The following is an 18,775-nucleotide window of genomic DNA, read 5'->3' on the forward strand; positions in this document are numbered from 1 at the left end:
AATACTAAAAACCTTTATTATTATTATTTTTAAACCACTTTAAATGTAACATCGCCTGTGATTGAAGGAAAGAGACGAGGGAGGGTTCATTTTACTCGGAAGAGACCATTCTATGAGAAACAAGAGCTGGATTACGATTTAGAATCGATATTTCTTTGAAAATGGACGCTATTTACAACTATAACTCAAATCGCGCATGTAAACAAAGGAGGGTCTTTCGTTTTTTCCCCTATTTATTTGTTGTTTTGGATTAAAAAGTGGGATGCATCTTGAAGAGTGGACCCTTACCTTGAAATGTGTGCTGGTGTTTCTTGGAATAGTCCGAGCTGACCAGAACTATAGGCGATGAAACGTAAGTACTGCCACGCAATTTGTACAAGTTTAAATGACCGGTCCTTCAGTATTTATGTTAACCATTTCCTCTCTGCTGTATTGATTTAAAAAACAAGCTCAGAACGTGGATATTGAGTGTTTTATCTTTCAAATGATATATAGTTTATGATAGTTTATTGAATATTTTTCTAAAACAAAGGTTATTAAATTGACAGCCACGCCCTGCCACGCCCTATCGGCCCGTGGGCGGGCCGGTGCGAGTTAAGAGGTTAAATGTTCACTTTCATTCATGAAAGAGACAGGTAAAAAAATCGTCTCCTGGTGGAAAGCAAAGACTTAAGATGAATGACATGAAATTACCATTATATCTAGAAAATGGCAGCATTAGCTCAGTTGCCATTTCAACTCCCTAGTTTTTTTTCACATCTTGCTTTTGGATGTTATAAAATTACTATGAAGTATCGGAAGTGCAGGAAGTCAAAGTCATTTTAATGTCATTTAAAATTTAGGGCCGGGACTCGATTAAAAAAATTAATCTAATTAATTAGAGGCTTTGTAATTAATTAATCGAAATTAATCGCATTTTAATCGCATATAAATATTTGACCTAATAACAGTATTTTTTTCACATGGATGTATAGTATACCATTGAATAATGACTGAATACATAAGCTTAAGCAACAAAATATTGTTTATTTTTGTTCAACCAAGTCTAGTAGACCAGTGCAATTTTTGCCATTAAGTGTAGCAATAGCATATTTAGAAACAATTTAGAAATAGTACATTTCAGAAATTCAGGAAGCTTATAGGTGCTGGAACCTTCTGTAAAGTGTTTTTTAAGTAATACACAATACTGTCAATTACATTCAGAACATTGGAAACCCTGACTATTAGAAAATCTCTCTGTTGCTTCAGAGGCCATAACATACTAAGTCCAACTCTCAATAACCTTGGCCAAAACAATAAAGAGTTCAACATAAACTGTTGCACCAACAAAATAATACATAGTTCAACATAAAGTATAAAGTCCACGCTAGCTGCTACATGTTTTGAGTTGAGGTGATACTTGAGGCTCGATGTGTGCTGCGGTGATATGCGAACGCTAGTTGGTGCTTCAGTATAATCGGTCCGCCGAAACTCATCCAGTGAGAAACGTTCCGCAGTGCAAAAAATACGTTATTAAAAAAGCGGGAATTTTTTTTCTGTAATTAATTAATCTTAGTTAACGCGTTATTTTTTGTGTAATTAATTAATCTCAATTAACGCGTTAAAGTCCCGGCCCTATTAAAAATATATAAATAAGCCCAGACACCAATCGCCTAGATGGCTTAATTACTTCAATTATTCAATAATGCATTGAGTATGTTGGATTTTTTTTTTTTACAAAATTTTTCAAACATTGCATAGAAAGGTCACATCAACAAGCTTGAGTTGGTACTTCTGGCACTGTAAAAAGACAAAACCACAAAGAATCACGGTATGAGCAATATTTAATCTAAAGATGCATATATCCTAATATGGTTAGGATTTACATGTATTTACTTTTGAGATTTACGTTTATTTCCTTTTGTCTATATATAAGGGTGTTTGTGCAGAACAGGTGACGTACAGCATGACTGAGCCAAGGCGAATCATGTTCAGACTAATCCAATGCAGCACTGGAGTCTGGTCTATTAGCATAAGCTTCACTGTAGACACACAGCTTCTGCAGAGACTTCATTCTGAGACAATTCAATCTGCACTCTGTCTCAGGAACAGGACAATCCCCTCAATCTAGGTTGCAAGAAAAATGCAATCATAGAGTAAGCTATGGTACATATTGTGAGTTCATTGGTCTGTCAAAAAACCTGAAGTTTCTTCAAGGTAATATTGCTTCCTGCGCTCCCAGGTGAGACAAGGTATGTGATGCAGAACAATGTCAGGAAAGATTAAGTCTGGCCATGATTCAATTACATTAAATTTAAGTTTATTTGTAGGGCGCTTTTTACAATACAAATAGTTACAAAGCAACTTTACAGAAAATTATGTTTCTACAATATTTAGTAGTATCTTATAAGTGGTGACTGTCAGTTTGTGCAAGGATTTTTCAAAAAAATTCATACAAGAAGTAGTCAGCCAGACGATGAACATTATTAACAGCAATTATTATATGATGCAATCACACTTGTAGCAATATTTGTTAGTTCTGTTTGTTTATTCAGGGTTAGAATCAACTGATTCATCATGCTTCGTCATGATTACCAAGCTTTAGTTGAAAGATGAAAATCGTAAAAAATATTTGACCAGCTTAGTAAGAAAATCCATTACAGAAGGTGGCCCAAATAAGATTTGCTCCAGTGCTGGGAAAAAGAACTAGGTAACTCTCATTAGTGGTTTAACTGAGCAGCAATGAAGTTGAGTCAAGTTTTGGCATGGTCTACAAACTTTATGAGACTGTAGATTTTGATGTTGACCTTTTATATCTGCTACTTAAAGGTAAAATGTTCATTGATATACAAAGAAAGGAAGAAATGAATGTGTATCGCTCTGAAGCTCAGAGAGCTTCTTTCGCTTAATATCTGAGTGTGTGACCAGGGATAAACATGTGTGTCAGCATGCTGCATGTGCACCTGCACACATGGCAAACTATGATGTCTTCAGCATCCTGTATGGATGATGGAGAGCACAAAATAGAGCTGTGACAGGACAGAGGGATAGGATTCCATAATAATCAAGATGACTTCCCGTTTCATAAAGGGAAGTAATGACATTTATAATGTTCCAAAATATTTCTATTAAAAAATGCTATTCATCTATTCATCAAATCTAGAAATAAATGGTTTCCACAATATTAAGCAGAACAATTGTTTGATTTTAAATGTTTTTTGATCACCAAAGAATCCTTTTAGAATGATTTCTGAAGGAACATGTGACACTGAGGACTGTAACATTACAAAATAAAAACTGTTTTTACTGTTTTTCTGATCAAATAAATGCAACCTCGGTGAGCAAAGACTAGTAGTATATGTATATATTACAAGCGCCAATCCATCCAAAGGCAAGTCAGTGATCTTGAATGATCCGTTTGTCTTTTGTTTGCTCATTCAAAACGTCATCTGACATTGTAACAATATTGACAGCACACTTTTCACAATCATACTGTGGTGTCTTATTGACTCTTATTTACCACTGTTAGCTTGGTACTGACATTTCAACGCTGGAGCTGTATCACACAGGAAATTAACTGCAAGACACATAAAAAGGTTTACAGACCTTTCAGTTTTTTAAATTATACAGTACCTCTCAACAACTCGGAGGTCATTTCTAGTAATTCATTGAGAGAACGAGATGTATCATTTATTATCAGCATTGTGCGTAAGAACAGTATGTGGTGGTCTAATAAAACTGAATTTTCCAGGCATAGAATTGAAAATGAACGTCTAATATAGACAGACGGTGAAGTCTGTGGAATAAATAAATGTATTGACATTTCCAAATTAAATTCTTTATACTATATGATTACTTTGAAATGAGTTGCATTTTAGCTTTAGTTTCTTACAGTGACAGCCTTTTTAGAGGGAATTTCATAATAGCCGTTACAAGAGAGACTTGATATTTTCATAGGGCAGGTATAGGTAAACACTTGGTTGATGGAAGAACTGTACAGATTCAGATTTTCACATCTGTTTAATAGGTAGTATCTTTTTGATGCTAGAATTTCATCAGTAGCCTAACTGAGTTTGACATTTTAGAATTCTACACTATACTATTTACAGTTATAAAGTAACACACTATAAAATAAGTTTGAATATACTGTACGAATTTAAGATGAAGTTACATTTGTATTATGTATGAAATTAGTTTAATAGTCTTTGAAAGTGGCAGATGCACCTAATGCACTGTTAAAGGTGCTGTAGGGAACTTTTGTAAAAATATATTTTTTAAATTTTTGTTAAACCTGTCATTATGTCCTGACAGTAGAATATGAGACAGATAATCAGATAATCTGTGAAAAAAAAAATCAAGCTCCTCTGGCTCCTCCCTGTGGTCCTATTGCCATTTGCAGAAAGTCATGCGCTCCCGGTAAAAAACAACCAATCAGAGCTGCGGTCCGTAACTTTGTTTGTGTTCAAAATGTAGAAAAATGAACATAATAAGCGAGTACACCATGAATCCATTTTCCAAACCATGTTTTTAGCTTGTCCTGAATCACTAGGGTACACCTATAATAAGTGTTTATATTCTGACTATTTCAGATTGCTTCGGGGATACCGCAGCGGAGTAACCCAGTACCTAACATAACACCAGACATAAACAGAGAGAAGTAGCTCCGGCTACAATGTTCTTCCGCAAGACACAAGCAGTTCTGTTTATTAACCGCTACAGCGTCAAAAGTTCCCTACTGCAGCTTTAAGTATACCTGTCAGGATCCTGCCCTGACAGCCCTGTCCATCTTGTCTCTGTTCCATGTTTCTTTGTTTGTTTTGTGTCTAAGCACATGGTTCTGTCTTTGTTTGTGTCTGCCACGTGCTCCCCTTGTCCCACCTCCTTGTTACCCCTGGTCACGCCCCCTTGTTTAGCCCTTGTCTGCTTGATTGTTTTCACCTGATCCTCATGTGTACTTTCCTATATATTGGGGTTTCTTTCATTGTGTCTCTGCTGGTTCGTTTTTGGTGTTTACCTGTCTCTTGGCCTAGAATTTATCCCTTTGAGCTTGATAATTATTTTGATCTCTTATCTAGTTGTTTATATCCTTTTTGGTCTTTAGCTTTGTCTAGTTTAAAAGAAAAGGAAGTCTTTTTGTGTATTCTAATCTAGTTTTTTTCTCATTCGATTTAAACTTTCATTTATTCTTGCTTAAGTGATTCCAGTTTTGGATTGAGTTTTGTTCTTACTCTTGGATTATAGTTTTGGTTTTCTTTTGCTTTGTTCTAATTTTGTCTTCAATTGTCTGTGTCGTTTTGAGTCTTGTTTTTGTGTATTGTCCTGTCTTGGCCCCACTCAGATTTCCTGACCACTGTACCCCACTGCCTGGAAGCAGCTCACCTCTCTCACGTGTCAAGTCTCTGGTCTTGTGAGTCTCTACCTGGCGACTAGTCTGGTGACGTTGCAGTTTCACTTGAAGCTACGAGTTTCCTGTGTCTACCTGGCCCTTCCTCTGGAGCTGCCTACTCTGTGCTTGGGCCTGTGGTCATCTTGGACTGTCTCAGTGGTCATCCCTCCTGCCTGTATTGTTGTCTGCCCAGCCCATCTGTTTGAACTGTTTCACTGCAAATTCCCCAGCTGTTCCAGTCTTCGTCTTGTTAATAAAATACCCTTGTCTGCTCATTCTGCATTTGGGTCCCATTTCTTGCAGATCCCTGACAATACCAGCATTGGTATACAGATTGGATTTAAAAAGAGCGCCACATTGTGGTTATTACATGAATTACCCAACTGCGACTTATCTCCCCAACCTTCATCTGAGAAAATATCAGCCTGTCTTTCTTTGAAATTGTTTCTGAAATCCTCATCAAAGTGCTCTAGGTCATCTTCTTTGAAAATACCCTAGAAAATAAGAAAAAAACAACAACAAAAAAATAGTAATAATAAAATAGTAAATAGTAATAAAAATAGTAAATCTTAGTAATGACTGATTATGTGAGATAACTTACAAACGAGTGTGGTGTTCTCACCTTCGGTATAGGTATCCCAGCAGTTTCGTTGCATGTTGCTTTAGCAGCCTCTGTCTCTCCTCTTCAATGATCTTACGTTGTTTAGCCTCTCTCTCCTTCTCCATAGCTCGCTCCTCTTCCTCCCTCTCCTGTTGAATATTTAGATTGATTAATTCAATGTTGTCTGTACTATCAGTGGTAATTGTATAGTCTGAATCAGAAGGAAATAATGTCTAAGTTGCATTTGCTTGATTTGTGGCTTTAAGTCTTACTTGTTCAGCCAGATACTGCTGTCTCCTTTCTTCCAGCAGCTTCTCCACAGCCCGTTTGTGTTCCAGCTGTTTCATACGACGCTTTTGGGCATTCATTTGGTCAATGTGATCATCCTCTGCAAACTTGGTCATCATCATCTGTCTGAAGGCCTCCTCTTCCTCTTTCTCAGCTTGTATGCGCAACTGCTTGAAGGCCATCATCTCCTGACGCGTCTGCTGCAGCTCTAGCCGCTGCCGGATCCTCTTCTCCATCTCTTCCTGAGAGCGACATGACGTAAAGAGACAGGGCTCCAGACTAACTTTTTTCACTAGGAGCACAGTGGCCCCCAACTGAAAATTTTAGGGGCAAAACCAGAAAATTTAGGGGCGCACACCGTAAATCAACATGCTAACCAAATCTACTAATTTCCACTGTATTACTAATAAATACTTTAATAATAGATGCAGAAATTACAATGTGCTGTTTCAAATTCAGTGTCACATTTTATTCTGCACTTTTGAAGATGCAACAACAAGGTAAACTGACAGCACCATCGCTGTCATGACAGTACAAATAGTAAACAAAATTCCATACACTCAGAATAAAAAATGTGCTTAGTAAAAAAGTTTGTGTGCATGCTGTATCGTTATTGTATGTTTCATTAAGTTTTAAGCCATTCTTCCTTTGAAGGTCGAGCTGGCTTTTGTATTTGGTGAAAGGTAGTTCTAATGCATGTAGTACCTCAGCCATCTGAATTCTTACAGCCAGTCTTCTCGAAAATGGTGAGCGTGGACCAGGGCCGGCCCTGACCAATTTGCTGCCCTAGGCAAGATTTTACCTGGGGCCCCATGCATCAAAGCCCATTTCACCCTGTCATTGTGTTCATGCTTTGGCATATATATATACACATACACACACACACACACACACACACACACACACACACACACACACACACACACACATTACAGCAGAACTGTTTCCAACACTCATAATAAATCATCATATTAGAATGATTTCTAAAGGATCATGTGATAGACTGGATGTCACATGTGACACTGAAGAATGGAGTAATGATGCTGAAAATTCAGCTTTGCATCACAGAAATAAATGATAATTTAAAGTATAATAAATTGAAAACAAATTATTTTAAATTGTAATAATATATCACAATATTACATTTTTTTTCTGTATTTTTGAACAAATAAATGCAGGCTTGATGAGCAGAAGAAACTTCTTTCAAAAACATTAAAAATAGTAACTTTTGGCCTATACTGTATCCCCCCAAAACTGCACAACTGTAGAGTAAAACATTAATAAAAAGTGATAATAAAAAATGCGTCTTAAAACTGACATGATTGTACAAAATCACAGTCTGGGGACTCAGAACTCAGAACAACTGCTAACATTAAGTTTAAGGTAAAAATAACTGCCATGAAATTATAGTATCTTACTCCTATGCAATAAATTGTTCTTTCACTACATCTCTTTACCTCTGTCTTTATCCTCTTCTCTTATTTTTGGCACTGTATCTATCGCAGACTATGCTCATTTATAATGTGTCATGTAAATTCGGCCTTCTGTCACAATCAGGAAACTTTCACAGTGTCTAAACTGGCGCGAGCTGCCAGGCCCGTTTCTACGAGCTGTGTGTTAACAAAAGCAGTGCTGTCTACATTGGATGCGGCGTCGGGCACGCTACACAACAAATTACCAACAACTGATCGTGCGCGCGCTCTGTTTCTGACGCACTTCAAGCACTCGATGGGCGGGGGAAGATTGAAGAGCCGGACTTTTTTTTTTTTTTGCTTTATTTGGAAGTATTTCGAATTAATGGTTTTTAAATAGTAGCCTATTATAAAAAAAAATCACTCGTTCACTCATTCTGGCACCCCTATGGATGAGTGGCGCCCTCAGCATTTGCCTATACCGCGGGCCGGCCCTGGTGCGGACTTTTTTCGCCACACCAACCTCTGACTCTGAATCATCATCTGACGGTGACACTGTAGACTCTGGCACTGGTACACTAGCCGCAGGTCGGAAGAACGAATCAATAGTTCGCTTGCTCATAGCTCAGACGCACGCACATATCAGGTTGTGATGATACCCAGCAAACACAGAACGTTGTGAGGACGTCGCCAGTTAGTCGTCATTTGGTCAGCGCGACATTACTTTATGGCAACGTTGTGAGGACGTCGTGGTAAAGTTCCATTTTTTAAAATCTTGGCTAACTTCCCAGAAACGTCGTGGGCACGTACTCAAAAGACGTCGCTAGTTAGTCCCATTGGGGACGTTGTAGCGACGTGGTCAGCTGGTCTTCAGATAACTTTAAATATTATTGCACTAGATGTATTATTATTATTAAGATACCATTTGAACAGCATTTTCTTTGGGAAATATACAAAAAAATTAATCAAGCATGTTAAAATAATTATATATATATATATATATATATATATATATATATATATATATATATATATATATATATATGCCATCAGTTTAAGAACAATAAAATAAACAATTTACTTAGCAAATGGTGATAATGTTTGTTAATGAAAGAGAGTACGGAACAAATTAACATTTAAACCTTAAACTAGCAGCGCACGTCACTTTCTGAGTGAAGTGCGCGACGTGCGCGTGCCCGTCATTTTGTAACGGTCAACTTCCAGCGGACGGACACGGAGGAAAGGTAAGTCCTATAAATCTACTTTTATTCATAGATTTTAACTTGATATAACGTTAAATACCATCAAAGAGGAGTAGTGTTTTGTATTTTTGTAGGTTTTCTCTTTCAATTTAATAAATAAATGCTCCGTTTGGTTAATTAGCTCAAAAGCAGTCTCAGAGGTGGTCTAAGGTAACGGTAACTGTTAAAATCGAATATAACATCTCGGTTACGTATGTAACCTTGGTTCCCTGAATAGGGAACGAGATGCTGCGGTGACGTCACCACGTATGGGAACACCTCTGGTGTGACGAATGTCTGAAGCCCTATACCATCCCGCCAATCCTATTGGCCAAATGGCGCATAGCACCACCCTGCGCATGCGCGCGCATGATATACCTGGGTGCAGCGCGCCATTTCGCTCAGATTTCATGACTGAAGATGAAGAGTTATCAAGGTACGGAACGGCCAGAACCGCAGCATCTCGTTCCCTATTCAGGGAACCAAGGTTACATACGTAACCGAGATGTTCCCTATCATAGGTCACTTCGATGCTGCGGTGACGTCACCACGTATGGGAACGATATACCAAAACGCCTGACGTACCTGATAACTGAGATCCGAGGAAGCAACTGCTCAAGCGGAGAGAACCCGGGAGCCAGGGGCCATCCTCACATCCAGACTGTAGGATTTGATAAAAGTGCTCGGTGAGGACCATCCTGCCGCAGCACAGATATCATCCATAGAAGAGCCACTGAGAAAAGCTTGAGAAGAAGCTACAGCTCGAGTGGAATGAGCCTTAACCCCTAAGGGTGAAGCGAGTCCGCGCGCCTCATAGGCCAAAGAAATCGCCTCCACCAGCCAATGGGACATGCGCTGTTTTGTAACTGCATGGCCCTTACTTTTATGTCCAAAGCAGACAAACAGCTGGTCAGAACCACGCCAAGGAGCTGTGCGATCCACATAAGTCTTTAAAGCTCTCACAGGGCAAAGTCTTAGATCTCCTGACCCGGCCTCGGCAGGCGAAAAAGCTTCCAGAACCACTTGCTGAAAGCGAAAAGGGTTAGATGCGACCTTAGGAACATAGTTAGGCCTGGGCCGCAGCAGCACCTTCACAGAGCCTGGTGCAAATTCCATGCATGAGGGTGAAACAGAAAGAGCCTGTAAATCCCCAACTCTCTTGAGGGAGGATAAAGCCATGAGAAGAAGTGTCTTCAATGTCAGGATTTTATCCGATACGGTCTCCAAGGGCTCAAACGGATGCCCTGATAAACCTAACAACACAATGGATAAATCCCATGAAGGAACTCGCACAGGGCGGAAAGGCCTCAGCCGTCGCGCACCCTGTATGAAACGAGAAACTAATGGATGACGCCCCACAGAGGCACCGCCTATGCATTCGTGGTAAGCTGAAATGGCTGCCACGTAAACCTTTAAAGTGGCTGGTGTAACGCCATCCGAGAAACGCTCCTGGAGGAACTCCAGCACTGAAGCCACTGGGCAGTAAACTGGATCCACATTATGATTACCACACCAGGCTGTAAACAGTCTCCACTTGAAAGCATATAAGCGTCTCGTAGAAGCTGCTCTAGAACTCAATATAGTCTCAGTAGTTTCAGCAGAAAGACCGGGACATACTAACGCACTCCGCTCAGTGGCCACGCCCACAGTTTCCACAGATCTGGCCTCGGGTGCCAAATCAGCCCCTGTGCTTGTGATAATAAATCCTGTCTGATGGGAATCTCCCACGGAGAGCCCGCTAGCAGACTGATCAGATCCGCAAACCACGGCTGCGTGTGCCATCGCGGAGCCACCAGCAGCAGCTGTTCCACTCTGTCCCGGCGTAATCTGCATAATACCGCTGGGATCAAACGAATCGGAGGAAAAGCATACAGACTGGTCTTGGGCCAGCTGTGAGCTAACGCATCCACGCCCAGGGGCGATGGGGAGCGTAGGGAGAACCATAGCGGGCAATGCGTAGTCATGCTCGATGCGAATAAATCCACTTTCGCTTTGCCGAATATCCGCCATAAAAGATCCACCGTCTGGGGGTGTAATCGCCATTCTCCCTGTTCCAGAGCCTGTCTGGATAGCAGATCCGCTCCGAAATTCAATCGTCCGGGGACATGAATGGCCCGGATCGAGAGAAACTTGTCCCGAGACCACAGAAGAACACGCCTCGCCAGCCTGCACAGGGGGCGAGAGCGCAATCCTCCTTGATGGTTCAGATAAGACACAACCGCTGTGTTGTCTGATCTGAGTAGCACATGACGGCCGATCAGCAGATCCGAGAAATACTGGAGAGCCAGAAAAACTGCCAGTAATTCCAGTCTGTTTATATGCCAGCCGCGCTGAGCCGCTGTCCACACTCCGTGGGCTGGTCGCCTTCGACACACAGCTCCCCAACCAGTCAAAGACGCGTCCGTCGTGACAGTCTCTCGGAAAGCATAAATTCCCAATCGAACTCCTGACAGGAGAAATTCGGTTGACATCCAAATTTTCAGCGACATCACACACCGCCGTGTCACCGAAATCGTGCGATGCGGGAGACAACGGGGTGAAATATTCCGCCTTTTCGTCCACCACTGAAAAGGGCGCATTTGAAGCAATCCCAGACGAATCACGGGGGATGCTGCTGCCATTAGACCCAAGAGCCTGAGGCACAATCTCACCGTCACCGTGCGACCCGCTTTGAAGTGCCGCACGCATGACGCAATCGACTGAGCGCGCGGGAGAGAAAGCTTCGCTGTCATCGCGCGAGAGTCCAGATCTATTCCAAGAAAAGTTATCCGTTGAGAGGGAGTTAAAACACTCTTCTTGAAATTTGTTCGTAAGCCCAGGCTGTTTAAATGATTCAGCACAAGATCTCGGTGAGAGTGTGCTTGAGTCCGCGATTGCGCTAGCACCAGCCAATCGTCCAAATAGTTCAACACACGAACGCCCTGGAGCCGCAACGGGGCCAGAGCTGCGTCCATGCACTTTGAGAACGTACGGGGCGCTAAAGCCAAGCCAAAGGGAAGAACGCGGTACTGATACGCTTTGCCCTCTAAAGCGAATCTGAGGAACTTCCTGTGTCTCTTGACGATCTGAATATGGAAATACGCATCCTTCAGATCGATCGTAATAAACCAATCGCTTGGTCGGATCTGAGACAGAATATTTTTCACCGTCAACATCTTGAATTTGCTCGGTCTGAGTGCAAGATTCAGACGGCGTAAATCCAGAATGGGTCGTAACCCGCCGTCTTTTTTCGGTACCACGAAATAACGGCTGTAAAAACCTGTCTCCATCTGAGAGGGGTGTACTTCTTCTATAGCCCCTTTGCTCAGCAGAGCTGACATTTCTTGTCGCAGCACCGCCATTTCCGTAGACTTCACCGTAGTGGGAAGAATTCCGCGGAAAGGAGGCGGGCCTTTCCGAAACTGAATGGTGTATCCGTGACAAACCGTGCGTAACACCCATTGAGGAATGCCGGGCAAGCGTTCCCACGCGGCCCGAAACAATATTAACGGTTTCAAAGCTTCCGCTCCCAGCAACGCCGTCATACGCGTTAAAACGACCGGACACGAAAAACCCGTGGTGTTCGTGCACCGGGGAAGCGTATGCGCCGGAGTCGTTGCGTTCCGTTGAGTATAATCCTGAAACGTGTCCACGGCAGGAATTAGGCCAACAGATGGAACATCGGGCTCTGCCGCTAGCGGAAAAGCGGCGGCTGTGTGAGACGTCATAAACGGGCCGTTTGTGTAGGGTCCTTGAGTCGTCCCTCGAACTCCGAAAGCAGGATTGCGCAGAGTGTCTGAGGGAGCGTCTGTCATTACAGCTCGATCCAATGTTGCTCGAGGCGCTGTTAGCGGCGAGACAATCAATGTTTGAGCATGGGGACTGCAATGAGAGTGTGGGATGCGCGAAAGCGGTCCGACAGCGCTCTCTAGCGGAGGGCACAGTCCCTGGCAAGCAGCAAAAAGATCAGGAGCTGCTATTCGGCACCCGAGAACGAGAGGCTTTAGCCGTCGAGGTCAGGTTCAAACGCTTACGTTGACGCTGGTGCGCCGGAGGAAAAACCCTAGGGCCCCAGTCCTTACGAGGAGGCGCCATGGGTGTAGGTTCCTCTCGAGAGGCTGCTCGCTGGCGGTGAGAGGAGGTTGAGCGAGAACGCGCGGGCGCTTGCCGGCGTTCGACCTCCCTGGGTCTGCGGGGAATCAGCTGGCGGAAAGCGGCTGATTGCTGTTTCGCTGCCCTGAACTTCTCCACTACTGACGTGACAGCCTCACCGAACAATCCATCCCTGGAGACAGGGGCATCCATAAGGAAAGATTTATCCTTCTCCTTAATATCGGTGAGATTAAGCCAGAGGTGGCGCTCAACCGAAATCAAACCGGCCATAGTACGGCCCACTGCACGAGCGGTATGTTTGGTAGCGCGTAGCGCCAAATCCGTAGCTCTACGCAGTTCTTTAACTGCCTCCGGTGTGATGCCCTCACCTTCATCCAATTCCTTCAATAACTCCGCCTGGTAGGCCTGAAGGACCGCCATAGAGTGGAGCGACGCAGCCGCCTGACCAGCCGCCATGTAGGATTTACCCACCAAACTAGACGTGACTCGACACGCCTTCGAAGGAAGAAGGGGGCGAGACTTCCAAGCCGCGGCCGAACTAGGCGCAAGGTGTTCGGCGAGAGTCTCTTCCACCGGGGGCATCATAGTATAGCCATGGTTCGCCATATCAGAAACGGTGGCGAAATCCGCGGCCGCGGCGTTAGTAATCCGCGCCGAAAATGGCTGTTTCCAGGACCTCGAAACCTCCTGGTGGAGGTCCGGGAAAAAAGGCAAAGGCCTCCGGGGCTGTGTAGGTGTCCGACTGGTTAAAAAACGGTCGTCCAGCTTGGAAGAAGGTTGGGCCTCGGCCTTGTCAACCTCCCAGTCTAGCCCCAATTTACCCACCGCACGAGAAACCACATCCAACAGCTCACTGTAGGAGGGGGAAACACGCCTCTCCTGTCCGCTAGGAGGAAGAGGGCTAGTGTCGGTCGCGAAGTCCTCAGACCCCGAGGCCGCGGTGGATAAAACATCGTCGTCATAGCGTCCACAACCGAAGGAGATGGCGGTGCATGCCTCCGGTGTGGGAAGTAAATCCTCATTAGAGAAGACGACGGGCTCAGTATAAGTTTTATTCTGCAGCAGGGTAGGGGAGAGCGAGCGATGTGGAGAATATTCCAGCGCTGCGCTGTCCACAAAATCCATGTCGCACGTGTCACCCCAGGCCCTCGCCTCGTGCGGTGCCTCGGCAGTCGCAGAGGTGACCTGACGGGGGTTAGACTCGAGGGCGACATTAGAGAAAACTTCCACCCTGGAGCGCAGTACTCTGAGCCGCAGGCCATCACAATGGGGACAGGAAGAAAGGCCGCTAAGCGCCGCCTGTGCGTGATGTAAACCAAGACATACTACGCACCTGTCATGAGTGTCCCCCGCCGTGATGTACCTGGTACATGGCTCCTTACATTTTCGAAAGCTCATCGCGTCCGCGAAGAGGAGTTAACACTGCTCGAAGAGATCGCTGGAGAACGCGAGACGATAGGGCACAGATGATTCGCTATTCCTGAAGGAATGAAATCTGAGCGAAATGGCGCGCTGCACCCAGGTATATCATGCGCGCGCATGCGCAGGGTGGTGCTATGCGCCATTTGGCCAATAGGATTGGCGGGATGGTATAGGGCTTCAGACATTCGTCACACCAGAGGTGTTCCCATACGTGGTGACGTCACCGCAGCATCGAAGTGACCTATGATAGGGAACCTTACCTGTTTTAAATTATTTGAAATTTATCACTATAAACTATACAGTGTTAACTTTCTAATAATAAATTTTTTAACCGTAGTAACGTTAATTAGTTTGTTTGAATAACTTACCTGCTGCTCGAGCTTGATGATGCTCATGCTAGCCATGCTGTGAACTTGAATATAAACCGATAGAACGTTAAATATAAAGTTTAACGTTAATTAGACCGAGGCTGCCGAAATCATGTTCAGTGTAACGTTATGTGGGATTAATAATTTCCCCTTTTCTCCCTCAAGTGGCAGGCTTGTAAATTCTGTCATCTGTTCATTATTGGTGTTGATGGTGTTTTTCACATGCATGCTTTTTAATGCTAGTTTAATTCTCAAATTGATCTGATACTTTAGTTTCACAAAAAGTAAACAAATTGTTCACTTTCTTAGGGCCTGACAACCACCAGTTGAGTCCATGATTCAGTGAGTTCCTTATAAGGAAATATATTTGTTAACACCTAGTAATTTAAATGTATTATTTATTGCTTTAAAATTAACACATATATTTATCATCAGGGGAAGAGACAGTCTGGGCAGCAGCAACAAGACAACTATTACAAGTAGAGATGGGTTTCAAGTACTAATTTGGTTCCTGACTTGTTCGGTACTGAAAACATTTACATAAGGTACAGGATCAATAGTGCTGCTATCAGTATTCTTGTAACATTGATTCATTACCCTTTAGACACAACCACATATCCTCCAAATAATCTCTGCGTGGATGGCAGCAAGGATCCAGGATCAATAGATCATTCTTCATGGAGACTGTTCCACAGGAAGCAGTTTCTCCTGGGTGAAAAACTAAACCTGGTTGTTTCAGCATCACTCAGGCAAGCCTAAATACTTTTAAATTGATTTCAGTTGGTTATGTGTTTCAGGTCATCCTGACCATTCTGCTGTCATGGATGTAAGGCCGTGCTGGAACTACATTTCTCGTGGTTGAAAGATTTGTGCAGCGGTATCCAGACATATAACGCCCCATCACACGGGGCGTCAACGCCTCTCGTTTACTTTTAAATGAAGTGACGTCAAGGATGGTGAAATTAATTCTAGAAATTAATTCTAAATAGAAGTTGAAGACTTTTCAAGCATCAATGCAGTCGTCCTCCAGTCAGAACATCTTATGCAAAAACCCAAGCGCAGACGCAAGCCAATCGAGTGCATGCAATACCAGAAAACTAATGTGATTGGCTGTCACTATGAGAAGAGACAGTAATTCTGATCCGATATCAGTGTCGTTTTTTGCAAAAAAAAAATTTTAATCAATGTAGAATTTTCTATACTTCTGTGTAAGGATGTCAATTTTCAATCATTTCCATGATCGATCGTCGTTTAAATTAACGATCAAATAATTGATTAATCGTTAACCTTAATGCTGCAAAGTCTATTGCAGTAACACCCAGTCACTGGTATGACAGGATGTGCAAAAGTGTGTGTGTGTGTGTGTGTGTATGTATGTATATATATATATATATATATAAAACTGTAAAATATATATTTTACAGTAAAGACCTGTAGCAGAAATGAGTCAAATCAGACAAATCAAAGAGTCTATCAGAGCTGTGTGCATTGAAACATGAGCTGAATTCCTCAGGAAGTCATAAATCAGTTCTAGTGCCACAAGAACCAACCAAGATAACCAACCAACCAACTTGTTCACACAACAGCTTTCAACATTAACACCAATAGAACAATTATTGACAATTTTAATTCGAAGAAGAGATTGTCAAATTTATTGTTCGTGATTGGAATGCAACGCTGGACATCACATGTAAACCCAGGAGATCAAGTTAAATACTTGCATTGACTTCCCCCCCCCAGCCACTGAAACCAGACTGAAATTCCTAAGGGGGAAGGGCTTTAAACCTTTGTCTTCACAGAAAAGTCCTTTGCCAGAGAATGGCAAAGAAACCCTTTTTATACATTATATATGGACCAGAATGAACTCAAAAAAAAGACTTATGAATGAATCATTCTATTGCTTAACTCCATATTCATTTACGTGTAACCCACACATTTGACTATCATGTATAATCACTTATTGTGTATGTCTTTTGATAACTATAGGATACCTAGTCATGTCTAGTATTCAAATAATCGCATTTTCTTGCTTGATATTGTCCTGACAATCATTTATTTGTAAAATATATCATAATCATGTTATAGGAATCATGTCCAAAATTAGACCCTGTGAGGCAAGAACCACATGCTTGGTAAGATAAACAATGATTTATGATACCCCAGACCCCAGGACCATATCTGATTGGTCAAGGCAACATTTGAGGGGTGGCCAACAAGGAAGTTTAAAAACTTTGGACACGATTATGCCTTGCTTTTAGTCTGCTTTTAGTTCTAGTCTAGCTGCTGCTATTAGCCATGTCGGCTTTTAGTTCCAGCCTTGCTCGTGCTATCAGTCATGCCTGCTCTTAGCTTTTAGCTTGTAGCTTTGCTACCTAGCTTTAGCTTGTAGCATCTAGCCATGCGGTAGTCATCATTGTTCTTTGAGCGCGGTTCCAGCGTGCCTGCCTGCTGCTACTATGAGAAGGAACACAACCTAGTCTCGTCAAACTTTATTTCTTTTCTTTTCCGTTTGAGAGTTTCGTGTTCTGAGTTAAGTTTTGTAACGTCCATTCAACTTCAACCAGCGAACACGACTCTGCACTTTCAGCCAACGCCCAACAACCACGGGCTTCCCAAGACGTCACTTCAGAGACTGAACTTCCAGCCAATCAACGACCTCGGGATAGCCCTTTCACCGAGGCTCCTTCTTCACAGGAGATGCAAGTAACTTTACCTCCAGACTGTGACCTTTACTGGTGTATCTAATATAATTTTAACCTCATTGAGGAACTCAATGCGAGCGCTAATTACGTGATTGATGGTTGTTCATGTTTATGCAATTTAACGTATTGCTGTTAACTTGGGTTTCCATATTTCCATTCTCTTAAACTCATCTTTCCCTAACTTTCGACCTTCCTGCAACTTGTGTGAATGTGTGTGTGCGTGCGTTTATGTGTTAGATTAGTTTATATGTCTTAGATTTATCTAATAAAGCCTTATTCATATTGAAAAGAGAAGTATCTTGTGTTTTGTGCTTACAAGTTAATGTCTTAAACTGTCGATCTTGTTACTGTGCTAATTGATAGTGTTTTCACTATAGTTTGGATATTAGTATCCAGCGCAGATTTGATGTTAAACGGCTCGTTCACTGAACCGCAGGCGCGTCTCCGTGAGCAGCCGTGAAACAGTGATTCTGTTCAAATTCCCTTTAAAATCTTAAATGATTCCCTTTGAGCTAAATTGACCTGTTTCCCTTACAGACCAAAAGTTTGGACACCTTCTCATTCAAAGAGTTTTCTTTATTTTCATGACTATGTAAATTGTAGAGTCACACTGAAGGCATCAAGGTCTATTTGAGCAAGAAGGAGAGTGATGGGGTGCTGCTCCAGATGACCTGGCCTCCACAGTCACCGGACCTGAACCCAATCCAGATGGTTTAGGGGTGAGCTGGACCGCAGACAGAAGGAAAAAGGGCCAACAAGTGCTAAGCATCTCTCAGGGAACTTCTTCAAGACTGTTGGAAGACCATTTCAGTTGACTACCTCTTGAAGCTCATCAAGAGAATGCCAAGAGTGTGCAAAGCAGTAATCAAAGCAAAAGGTGGCTACTTTGAAGAACCTAGAATATGACATATTTTCAGTTGTTTCACACTTTTTTGTTATGTATATAATTCCACATGTGTTAATTCATAGTTTTGATGCATTCAGTGTGAATCTACAATTTTCATAGTCATGAAAATAAAGAAAACTCTTTAAATGAGAAGGTATATATATATATATCAGTGCGCAGAATGATGCACTTGAAGCAACACAGAGTCACAGCGTGTAGCATTACTCACAGAAATGTTCAAAACACCAAAGGAAGAGATATTGTTGTGTATTATATGTGTGCAATATTTTGAGCCTTTTCTTTTAACAGTTTTAAATATCAGTTATTGTGCGCTCTTGAAGAGAGTTTCATTGTTTTGACTGTAGTAACTATGATGGGATGATACGCTAATCTGCCAA

At 42.3% G+C, this 18,775-nt stretch overlaps 1 protein-coding gene across 1 annotated transcript; it reads right to left on the minus strand.

The window, feature by feature from the left end:
• Positions 1 to 5,679: 5,679 nt before the first annotated feature.
• LOC113051570 (meiosis-specific nuclear structural protein 1-like) lies at positions 5,680 to 6,512 on the minus strand. The gene is made up of 3 exons (XM_026215454.1): positions 6,239 to 6,512; positions 5,988 to 6,115; positions 5,680 to 5,859 (listed from the first exon to the last, which is right to left on the minus strand). The coding sequence occupies exons 1-3, from the start codon at positions 6,488 to 6,490 to the stop codon at positions 5,835 to 5,837; spliced, it is 405 nt and encodes a 134-aa protein (XP_026071239.1). The 5' UTR covers positions 6,491 to 6,512; the 3' UTR covers positions 5,680 to 5,834.
• Positions 6,513 to 18,775: the final 12,263 nt, after the last annotated feature.

The sequence above is a fragment of the Carassius auratus genome, chromosome 32 (assembly GCF_003368295.1).
Source record: "Carassius auratus strain Wakin chromosome 32, ASM336829v1, whole genome shotgun sequence".
NCBI classification, from domain to species: domain Eukaryota; kingdom Metazoa; phylum Chordata; class Actinopteri; order Cypriniformes; family Cyprinidae; genus Carassius; species Carassius auratus.

Coding starts and splice junctions, on each gene's coding strand:
- LOC113051570 (XM_026215454.1), bottom strand. CDS start 6,490: ATGGAGAAGAGGATCCGGCAGCGGCTAGAGCTGCAGCAGACGCGTCAG. Junction 6,116..6,238: donor AGCAGTATCTGGCTGAACAA/GTAAGACTTAAA, acceptor AATATTCAACAG/GAGAGGGAGGAAGAGGAGCG. Junction 5,860..5,987: donor CTGGGATACCTATACCGAAG/GTGAGAACACCA, acceptor CTTATTTTCTAG/GGTATTTTCAAAGAAGATGA.